The 10,981-nt window shown below is 53.3% G+C and overlaps 1 protein-coding gene across 1 annotated transcript; it reads right to left on the minus strand.

Annotated features, from left to right (window-relative positions):
- Positions 1–883: 883 nt before the first annotated feature.
- On the minus strand, positions 884–3,796 carry Cryba2 (crystallin, beta A2). Its single transcript, XM_013037092.1, has 5 exons — positions 3,736–3,796; positions 3,400–3,565; positions 2,623–2,764; positions 1,475–1,617; positions 884–1,093 (listed from the first exon to the last, which is right to left on the minus strand). Exons 2-5 carry the CDS (start codon positions 3,558–3,560, stop codon positions 946–948), a joined length of 594 nt encoding a protein of 197 aa, XP_012892546.1. The 5' UTR covers positions 3,561–3,565; positions 3,736–3,796; the 3' UTR covers positions 884–945.
- Between the last annotated feature and the right edge of the window lie 7,185 nt (positions 3,797–10,981).

The raw sequence follows: 10,981 nt of genomic DNA on the forward strand, positions 1-10,981 counted from the left end.
CATATGTCAGTTAGTGGTAAGGGGTAGCCTCTCCAGCTCACTAGTCCTCTGAAAAGGTAAGGAGAATGACAAGTAGATAGTTTAGAGTAGATGAAAGGAAGGGCTGGAAATGCTGGAGTTGAAGATCAGAAGGTTATTATTACGATTATTATTCAAAGGGTCTGGGGACTGAGCTCATAGAAACAAAGACCCCTCCCTTAGAAAGACCTGAGAGGTAGTGGAGCCTGCAAGTAATTGCTTTCCTGAGAATGGAGGAAAGACAACCATTTAAAGAGGCTGGTAGTCTTCCTTGATGAGATGGGGAATCAGGATGAAGATAAGGCTAAAAGCAGCCTATGTACGAGAGAAGAATGTTAACAGAGCATTGTCACAGGTTAACCAAATTCTATCTGTCATGTACTTGGCTCGAGTGTATGTGTAGGCTGCAATTCTATTGTGTGTGGATGTGTCCATCCACCCATCTAGTGGATGGAAGATGCCATCTGGGCTTGTAGTACCTCTGGCCTGTGTTGGTGGGCCTTTAACAGGGAGGGGCGTTCACTGGTTGTGTTTAACAGGATCCTCAAGACTTCAACCAGCTGGTAACTCTCAGCCTTAATGGAGCCTACCCACACCCAGTCTAAGCCAGTTCACACTTGATAGACAAAGGTGCTAGCACCTGAGGGAGAGTCAGGTTGCTGGAGAGCAACGCTCAGAGAGACACCAGGGCTGGGTGTGTAGCTCGGTGATAGAGTGGTTACCTAGTGTACGGACGGCCCTGGGTTCCATCCCCAGCATCACGGAATGCACGCATGCGTGCATGGGCACACGCACACACACACACACGCACACACACACACACACACACACACACACACGGCTAGATATGAAGGAGATTAAGAGGGGCAGGCAGTTTCAGGGACCTTTATTGAGGATCCCTAGGGTAGGTGACTGGAGGTGTGGAAGCTAGTGCTGGACTCTCCGAATGGACTGCAGCTGCCCTGTGTGGGCCTGTGTGCCGAATTCACCATAGGTACGGAACTCCCCACTGTGCCGGTCCTGCTCCAATACATACTGGTAGCCTCGGTAGCCTGGGTATTGGTAGGCTACCCACCTAGGTCAGTGAGGAAACAGGTGGTCATTGGGCTTTGCACCCACCCTTACATATGTCCTTTTAGAAGTCCTTGCTTCTTGGCTCTCAACTTCCGAGCTCCAGCGTTGCCTGTCTGGGAAGGTGATCGGCTGGCCTTTCAGGTTCCTATCACTCTCCTCATCCTGTCTCCCACCCAGGTCTCAACCCCTGCCCCGCCCTTCCCACATCATTCTCCATTTTGTCCTTCTGCCTCTCTAGCCTCTCACTTTCTTCCACACCCCCTCTGTCTTCCATGACTCTTAGCACCCCATTATTTCTCCCCATCACCTTCTTTGCAGGTTACAAAGGTTCACATTGCCTCCTGGCTCTTTCTGATCTCCCTGTTTGGGTGCCAGGACTCACGCTCCAGAGCTGACTTTGATGGAACCCACATCCTTGCTGGTCCAGCCCATGGAGGGCAGTGATGGGTAGTCATCATTGAGTTCAAACTTGCAGCCACGGAAGTTTTCTCCTTCAAACAGTGTCACTCGACTGTCACTGTGGTTCTGAGGCATAAGGGTGAGAGGATGGAGTGGTCAGGTCCTCCAAAGGGACACTCACAGACTCATCCTCAGCCCCATTTTCTCCCATCCCCACCCAACAAAAAACGGTGCAGCTTCTTTGGCTCCTACAAACACTCCTAGAGTTGACTCCATCATCTCCCCAGAAGTCAGGCAAGCTGGGATGCTCAGAGGCTCCACCTAGCCCCTGCTATGACTTGTGTTGGAGAAACTGGAAGAGTTCCTGGCGACCCTTTCAGGTTAGGACTAGAAGGTATTTTGTGACATGGGCTGTTTTTCAGAACAAAACCAGAGGTCCTGTGAGAAATCAGACCCCTTTATCAAGGCAGTCCTCTAAGAGTCTCATTGACTAGCTACCAGCCCACACACAAGGCAAGGCCTAGCTAAGGAGTACTGGAGGGCACACACAGGCCAGAGTATCCCATTGGTTGTATCATGGCTTCCCTAGTACCAGGGCCTTCCTCATTTCCTGCATGGATCCTCAGCATCCCGCTGGGCTGTGTCCTCTGCCCTCTACTGCAGCCCTATGATTTACCAATACCTAAGTAAACACAAATGGTCCTCCTTTCCAACACAAAGATATACACTGAGACTCACCTCAGCCTGGATCCTTAGACTGAGTCCTAGTCTCTTTTCCTTGTGACCTTGAGAAGTCACTTTGCCCCTCCAAATCCCATATCTGCACCTGTTTGTATATGAGGCTAGCAGCAGCCACTCCAACTCTTGGATGGCAGAGGCCTGGCTGTGGGTGTGAAGGACCATTGGGCCCTTCAGAATGTCATATCTTAGCACTGTCCTTGGTGCTGACTTCCAGGGTTCTGGCTTTGCTCCCACAACCACAATTCTCAGAAACCTGTCTAGTTCCTGGGGAAGCAATTGTAAGTAAACCAGTTATCTAAGAGTTTGTTGACATACCCTGGGCAGGGTAAATAGCCTTTAGGGTACTTGGAGCTAGGAGGCTCAGGAGGAGGGGAAATGGGTTGTGCTCACCGCACACAGCACTGGCCGGAAAGAAAGCAGCTGGTTGCTGGGGTGGCCGCTGCTGCCACTCCAGGCGCTCCATCGAGGGTAGTCTCCCTTCTCCAGAATGAACTGCTGTCCCTGGAAGTCAGGGTACTCAAAGGCCACCCATCTGGGAAAGAAGAAGGGGAGCTGGGAGGCATCTGCTCAGCCTCACTCCTTCCTCTCCCTCCCCCTTGTTTGCTGTGGATGAAAACATCAAAAAGCCCAGTCTCTTTGTTTTCCAACCCTAGGTCCTTCCTTTGAGACACCCCACAACCACTGCTGGCCATTTGGCCTTTCTTGAGGCTGAGTTATCTGAGCTTCGAGGGGCCTCCAGGCTGGAAGAAGATTTTCAGGTTACAAAGATGAGCCAACCAAGCTTGTCCTACTCCACGGATTTAGACAACCTGCATAAAGGAAGCACCCCGCCTCCCAGCCCTGTGTGTCAGCAACCAGGTCTCCGTTCTCCCAAGAGCTCCAATCTGGGCTCTAGAAGACTAGTTCCCCCCTCCTCCCTTTTGTTCAATGGAAGCGAGGAGCTAACTTTGCTCAGAGAAAAACTTTGGGGAACAAGGTCACCACACGGAAAACCTTTTGTGCAGACAGATGGGAAGTTTCGGAGGGATTTCCCACATTGGTGAGTCTGTCTCCGGGCTTTTGAGAGACGGAAGTCGGCCTCCCCCTTCCCAGATCCCACTCCCCTCGCCCGAATGGAAGCCGAGCTCCTGGCCTGGCTAGGCCAGCTTGGGCCGGAGGATCACTCACACGCCGCTTTCCACCTTGACCGAGCGCACCCTGCGCAGGTTCCCGCGCTCGCTGATGTTGGCGCAGTCGCTCAGCAGCCGACAGCAACGACCCTGGAAGTCCTCCTCGTCCCAGAGCGTGAGGCACGCGGGCGCCGGGCCCGGCGCGGGGGCGCTGCTCATGGCTGCTGGGACAGGAAGGGCGGGACCATGCTCTCACCTAGCCAAAGCCTGCCCAGCTCCAATTGGGTGCGACGGACCCCAGCAGCTGGATCAGGCCAGGCTCCGGACCCCAGGCTGCCCGGGGGCTCTCCCGCATCTCGCCCCGCCCCACCCCGCCCCTATCCCGGGTATTCACCGAGTGTGTGAGCGCACCACGAAGGGAAAATGGAGAGGCTGCGCGCGAGCCTGGCGCGCGGGGCTTTATAGCCAGGCTGAGCGCCCGCCCCGCTCCCTCACCCGCGGGGCGGGGGGCAGCTGATTCAGCAGGCCGGCTTCGGTCCGAGCGGGCCGGCCCCAGGGAGCCAAGGGCTTTCCCAGCGCCGCCGATCTGGCCCCTGGCGGCGGAGATTACAACGGAAAGTGCTGAAGCGCAGATCGCGCGCCAGCCCAGCCCCGGCTGACTCCGCGCTTTCTTTTTCTTTCTTTCTTTCGGGCCTGAGCCGCCCAGCCCCGATGACCAGCTGCGACCTCGTGTTCCTGGGCGCAGCGCGCGGAAGTTCTTCCCAAATTCTGAGACTCCCTCCGCCCCGCCCCCTTTCTTCATCCCTCTTTGGGTGACGCTCGGGCGGAGGTAGAGAAGGCCCTCCGCCGACACCTCTCCCTCAAACCTCGCACTCCTCTTCTCCCTGGACGATCGATGCATCGGGACCCCTGGCGACCCCTTTCTTCCCAAACTACCTTCCAGTGGCTGGCTCTCCAGTTCTCCCCGGCCCTGGAGCCTGAGGTCAGGCGGTGGCCGGCCCTGGCCGCAAGGTGGCGCCAAGCGCAGAAACAACGGAAAGAGGCTTTCATCACCCACCTTGGGGTTAGCAATAATAGTAAGCAAAGCGGATAGCCGTGGCTAGTGGGGAGAACATCTCCATCTCTGGCTCCTACCCTGACTCACGGTGCTGCCAGGGTCTAGGATGTAGGGCCCTAGTCTTAACTTGTTCGGAGAGCTATCCCCTTACTACTGAGTGCTCAGTTTAGACCAGGCTCTCTGTTCAGGCTTCCCATAAAAGGTGTCAGCTAAATGCCAACACTGCTCTGTCTCTGTTCTGCATTTCCCAGAGAGAGAGAAGCAGAGGCCTGGGCAGAGGGGTCCATGACTTGGTCAAAGTTGTCAACAGCTAGATGGCCCAGATGAAAAGTTAAAGCAAAGGTCCTAAGTCTTGTCCCAATACTCCAGCGCCATGTGTGGTGAGGGGGAGAAAACACAAATACAAGGAAAAGGCTAGGGACCCCCAGGGGATTGCTCCAGGAAAGAAATTTCCCCACCACTGGCAGCTGTCCAGTAGGCACAAAGACCTCTTCTAAAGTGTGTGTGTGTGTGTGTGTGTGTGTGTGTGTGTGTGCGCGCGCGCGCATGCGCACGCGCATAGGATATTCCAGTGGACGTGTGAAGAGAGAGTAGGAAATGAGCTAATAATTTGTTGCTCTTCTGAGCCAAGTGCTTCTGAATCATCAGAACAATGCAAAAAGGTCCGTGTGCACGTGCAGAAGTGAACAGATATGAGTTTGAATCCAAAGCCACAGCTCTGCCACACCCATGCTATCTTGTAACTGACGGGGCTCCCTGTCCACACATATCACCCCAGCTCCTGAAAAGGTAGCTTTGTTGTCTGCCATCCTTTCTGCCAGTTCTTTTTTTTTTCTTTTTGCCGGTCATGGGGCCTGAACTCTGGGTCTGGGCGCTGTCCCTCAGCTCTTCAGCTCTAGCGCTCTACCACTGGAGCCACAGCACCACTTCCGGCTCTTTCTGTTTATGTGGTGCTGAGGAATCGAACCCAGGGCCTCATGCTTGCAAGGCATGCACTCTACCGCTGAGCTACCTTCCCAGCCCCCCTTTCTGCCAGTTCTTAAAGCCCACTCTCTCCTTAGAGCCTCTGGGTTTGCTGTGCGCATTCCCTGCTAGGTCAATGGTAAGGTGTTGGCATGGCTACCAGCTTTGTCACCTCCTGGATGATAAGCAATTCCAGGCACTCTTGCTTCCCACCACATCATGTAGTTTTCTCGTTAGCATTTATCATTCCATAAAGACAGATTTGTGCATGTGTCAGGCCTGGGGTGTAAATTTAGGACCTGGGCACTCTCTTTGATCTTTTCACTTCCTACTAATACAGTCACAAGTCCACTTCGTTTTGCTGATTAATTAGAGGTAAGAGTCTCACGAACTATTATACCCTGTCCAGGTTGTCTTCAAACCTTAACCCTCAAATCTCAGCCTCCTGAATAGCTAGATTACAGGCATGAGCCCCTGGTGTCCTGCTCAAGACATTAAAAAGAGTGTGTTTATGGGTATGCCGATGTCTCCCTTGCTAGACTGTAAGCTCCACTCCCAGGGGCAAGGACTGGTTACCTTGTCATGGTTGTTCTCAAATCTAGCACTGTGCTAAATACATACATATAGGCAACACAATAAAACTTCTCAAGTAAGTAAACAAATTGATGGTCAGGTGCGAGTCAAATATCAGTAGGAAAGAGGTACAGAGGAAATTCTCCAGTGGAAGTGGGGGTTGTCCTTCCTACTAACTTCTGACTTTTGAAGTTCTAGGTTACAGGGGCTGGGGCAGAGTCCGAGTTAGAACGATATGGGTCAGGACAACTTTAGATGGGTTCAATTAGGGTTTTGATCACACTGTTCCTTGGGGGGAATAGGCTAGACAAACACAAATGGGGTATAGTTTTACCCAAACCACAAGGAAGAATCCAAGCTACAGGCTGAGCCGAGAGCCGGTTGTGGACCTTGGTGTCCTAGCCCCTGCTCGGTTTCACAAGTGTGAGCATGCAAGAGTTAGTCCCATGGTTTTCCTTCTCCCATTTCCACCCAGCAATTCTAGAGCTGGCCACCAGGAGGCATAGATAGCCAGTCCTCACTGGCTGGAAAATCTGCACAACAGAGGTGAAGGGAGTGGGGGTAGGGGTGTTGAGGTCTGGAAGGGCTGCCTAGCTGGCTAGCAAATGCGTCAGATTGTGCATTTGCTTTGTCTGTGATATTGGCCTGGTGTGTTAGTTCCAAGGTGGTTTTTGTTATTGTTTTCAGAACTGGGACATTTCCAGTATAAGGGGTATTGGTCAGACAACAGTATTTCACAGGGAGAAGGGCGACAGAGAAAAAGAAAAAGCAAGAGACAGAGACAGACAGACACTAAGAGAAGACAGGTGGAGGAAGGTCGTATTGAGATGCAGGTCAGAATTAGACACCACCTAGCATTTGAGTGGAGATGTGAGAAGCCCCAGCCCCTTTCTAGTCTAAAGTTCTAATCCTGATACTAGCCAGCCTCTCGCTTCTCTATACCTCATTCTCCTCATTAGGAAAATAGTATTCAGCTCCACTGCTCCATGGCTTTTAGGTGTGTCTGCAGCCGGTTCTCTCAGAACTTAGAGCCCCCAGCTCAGAAGCCTTCCCAGGATCCTATGCCCTTCTCTGCTTTAGGTCTCATAGTCCCCCAAAATGGGAAGGAGCCATTGAGGGAGAGAGCCCAGGAAGGGCTCTGGAGTGCCAGAATGGGACGCATGGGGGGGGGGGTAATTCCTTCTCTATTCTGTAGCCCCCTCCCATCCTCCTTTTCCCATCGAGCTGGTCCAGCTCCCGCCCGTCTCCCCTCACACCCTCTCACAGCCCCAGCAGCTGTTCCTGTTTGTTTTCCCAGATCAGTTGCACTCAGCTTCCTGAAGGATAGATGCCCAGGTGGCTTTGTTTGCCAGCTCAGCACCATCACCTCTACCTGCTCCAAGTCCACAGGCTCAGCCTTCCGGCATGGAGTAGGAACTCGAGTAGAAAAACCCTGGCATCCTCAGATCTATATCTCAAAGACACCCCAGAATCCCACAGGGACCTCAGCAACCTCAGAGAATCCCCAGGTGGAGTCCATCCAGTCCATCAAGATAGGACCTTTGGATCCCACAGAGAAATCCCAGAACATTACCCCTACTCCCAACCTGCCTCACACCGTGATTCTACACAGCAATCTCTTACAAACCTGGAAGATCCCTCATAGACTCAAGCCCAGTTCCTTCAGTGAGCCTCTCAAGATTCCAACCAGACCCTCTTCCCATGTGGGGATGTGTAGAGTCTACAATGAAAGCCAGTCCCGAGCTCCCACACAGGCCTCCATCCCAGTAAAGTCCCTGAAAAGTCTCAGAGAAGAGCCAGATGGAGTCCTAGTCCCCAGTCTTCCTTCTCAGTACTCCCCGGGCAGTTTAGAGGTGCTGATAGCCAGTATCTTCTCAGGGTAGCCTGCTGCCACCTCTTCCTCTCATTTCACAGGGAAATGATCTGGACTTTGGAAACTGAACATGCAAATTCTGTGAACGGTGCCTTCAGCTATCCGGGTCCCATCATCAGCCCCTCCTTTCCAGCCCTGCTTCCCCAGTCCCTGCCCCACCCTGGCTCTGGAAACAGGCAGATGAACTCCTTCCCTAGGGCAGTGCGAGCCTGGTCTCCCGGGAGACAGAGATAGCTCTGTGCAGGAAGAGTAGCCTGGTTCAGGCTGGCAAAGGAGGGAGCCCAACCCCCACAGATCCATTGTCCTCTTCCATATCCCATCTCCCGGAGCCCCTCTTCTCTGCCCCTGGCTGGTGCTGAAGAATGACCACCATCTAGAATGACCACCACCGCCTGCTCACAGGGAGAGAACACCACACAGGATCACAGACAAATGGAAACACAGTCACCCACAGTTATGGAAATGTGGGTATGAGCCCACGTGGTTCACATGTAGAACAGAACACCTCAACATCGTGCTTATATGTGGATAGACATTTGCTCACTAACTTATTCTTCAAATATTTAGTGAGATGGTATTATGTGCCAGGCACGGTGGGAGATGTAGACACACTTGAGCAGTGCCCTTTTATGTGCCCCACACCCCACAGTTACACAGGCATTGAAGGGCTCCTAAAGTAGGCATGGATGGTGGGGGGCGGAGAATCAACTTCCTGAGGTCACATCTCAGCTTGTAAATTGAATGACCTTGCACCCTACTTCTCCATTTTTCCTTCTAGCAAATGACAATAATTATCCAAAGACTATTTTGAATATTTACACATACACAGAACACAAAACGGCCTGTACTATTCATCCACCAAGTACTGGCTGTTAACAGTTGTTGTGTTTGCTAATTATGACCACTTTAGTCCTGGGGCTGGATTGGGAGAGCCCAGGGCAGCCAGCATGGCAGATCTGTACCCTCCTTGCCACTTTTGCCTTCTAGAAGCCAGCAGAGCATTCTCCACGGAATGCTACCTACAGACTTTACAAGAACCACTGGGCTCATGAGCTAGGATTGAGGGGGTCAGAGCAGGTGCCCCAAATCTCTTTTGCTCTTGCTCAGGTCTCTGCTCTCCAGGAACGAATGCTGGGGTGTGGAACGGAAGATGTCTTCTGTTCCTGATGCTTTTCTTGGCTCTATAAGTGGCCAACACTTGAGCTACTCATTCTCTGTCTTGAGGCCTCAGGTTTTTGCCAGTAACAAGTGGACTGTTGCTCCTGCAGGGGCCTGCCAGCACGGCTAGCTTTAGAGCAGAACCTGGGGAAGGCTTCCTCCCCTCCCATCCAGCCTCTGCCCGCCCCACCCAGCCACCCACCTGGCCTAGCCAGAGTGAGGGGGCAGCTGCTGCCGTCTCCATGGGGATTAATCTCCAAGAAGGTCATCAAGGCTCTGGCACTGCCTTGGCTGGATGGGGATTAGCACCTGGGTATGAACCCCCACCATCCACGGGCAAGTCTCCCCACTCTTACACAGAACCTGAGCAGCCTCCAAGCTGAGAAGTCCAAGGCTGGGGCAGTCATCGAGTGGGTGGAGGGAAGGCAGCTGCCCCAGCTGTTGGCCTGTCCAGCTGTGACCTGGCAGGGAGAGATGGAGTCAGATCTATACTCATCACTCATAACCTTCAGTATCCAGCCAGGCCACGAATCTGTCTTTTAATGGGAAGAGACTGATCTTCTAACATAGCCCTTATTCCACCCCATTTCCAGCCCCAGCTGTCCTCATTTGCAGGCCACCTCTATATCCTCTATTGGGGGGTAATTTCTGCACCCCAGTATGTTTTCACAGCTCCCTCTTCCTCTGCATACCTCAAGCCTCCCACCTCTGGTTACCCAGCCTCTAATCCCTCACCGCTCTGCAGTTCCTACTTCCTGTTCTCCACCATTATGCGTGTGTTCCTCTTCTCCAGGTTTCTCTCTGGTTCTCTCTTCCTTTGGCCTCCCTTTAGGTCTCGCCCTTGTGTTGAGGGGATGGAAGTCTGCAGCCTCACTGGCTCTATGCGCTCACTTTGTGCATCATCTCACGTGTTCTGAGCTGTAACCGTCTGGTCTCTTTCCTTCTCCCTGTGTACTTAGGCCTCTTTCTCATCCTTCCCTCCTCACTGTTTTGCTATTTCTCCTAGGCTGTGTCCCATTTCCCCAAGGCTGCAGTCAACTGCTCAGTCCCTTTTCTGTTCCCCTTACTACCTGCTCCCTCCCCCAGCTAAGGTGCTGACAGGGAAGACAGGAAGCAGGCTCTGGGCTAGGAGCTGTGAGGGGGGGAGGGGCTGCCCGCACACCAGCTGCTGAGTACCCTCCCCCCACTCCCATCCAGCGCAGCACCTGCAGGCCTGCCAGGCTCCTGGAGGCTCCACCCCACTCCTTCAGGGGGGGAGGGGTGTGGAGGACTGATCAGATCCCTACTGACACCCAGGAAATGCGGGTCTTCAGGATGGGTAGGGTGGAGGGCTGGGGGGAAAAGGCCCTGATGAAGAGGCAGTAACTTCTATCGCCAGAGCAGATCCCAGCACACTGGGTGGCCTCATTTTTCTTGCCACCCTTCCTCCAAGGACTGTTGCCTGTGTGTATGTGTTGGGGGAACCATAGAAAAGGAGACCAGCTTGTGCAGCACCAGGACCTGGAGTCCCAGCCGGAGACAAGCTCTTGCCTTTTGGCATAATTGGGGGAGGGAAGTAGATTCTTTTCAAGACAAGCACCTGATTAGGCCCGGCCAGCCAGTGCCAGGCTAAAAGGAACAGCTGAGCGTCAAACAGATGTGTGGTCAGGGAGGCCAGGATAGGGGCCTCACACATCCAGATGGGGGCCTACAGATCTTCCCTCACACCTGGCAAAGTTCCACTAAGAGGCCACCCTCTCCCTAGACTAGCACAGGTAACATCAGGGTCATCTGACTACTACCCCAGAGGGACTCAGAAGATCTTGTGGGGCCTCTGGGTAGCTGAAGGGGGGGGGAGGTAGTTGAGTGAACATTTAGGGGTCACATCTGCCTCTATGGGAGTGCACGAATGGTTCCCCATGTGATGTTCCTCCATCCTAAGGGGACACCAAGGCTCCTTATAGCTGTTCAAGAAACCTTCCTCTACTCCCCACCTGGAACTGGTCTCCTTCTCTGGGCCTGACTCAGCACCACCAT

Source organism: Dipodomys ordii, unplaced genomic scaffold (genome assembly GCF_000151885.1).
Source record: "Dipodomys ordii isolate 6190 unplaced genomic scaffold, Dord_2.0 Scaffold1, whole genome shotgun sequence".
Taxonomy (NCBI): Eukaryota; Metazoa; Chordata; class Mammalia; order Rodentia; family Heteromyidae; genus Dipodomys; species Dipodomys ordii.

Bases quoted from the DNA above. Each gene is read 5' to 3' on its own strand.
- Cryba2 (XM_013037092.1), bottom strand. From the start codon at position 3,560: ATGAGCAGCGCCCCCGCGCCGGGCCCGGCGCCCGCGTGCCTCACGCTC. The intron at 2,765-3,399 runs GTGAGTGATCCT...CTTCTTTCCCAG, and splicing joins GTCAAGGTGGAAAGCGGCGT to ATGGGTGGCCTTTGAGTACC. The intron at 1,618-2,622 runs GTGAGCACAACC...CTTATGCCTCAG, and splicing joins TCCGGCCAGTGCTGTGTGCG to AACCACAGTGACAGTCGAGT.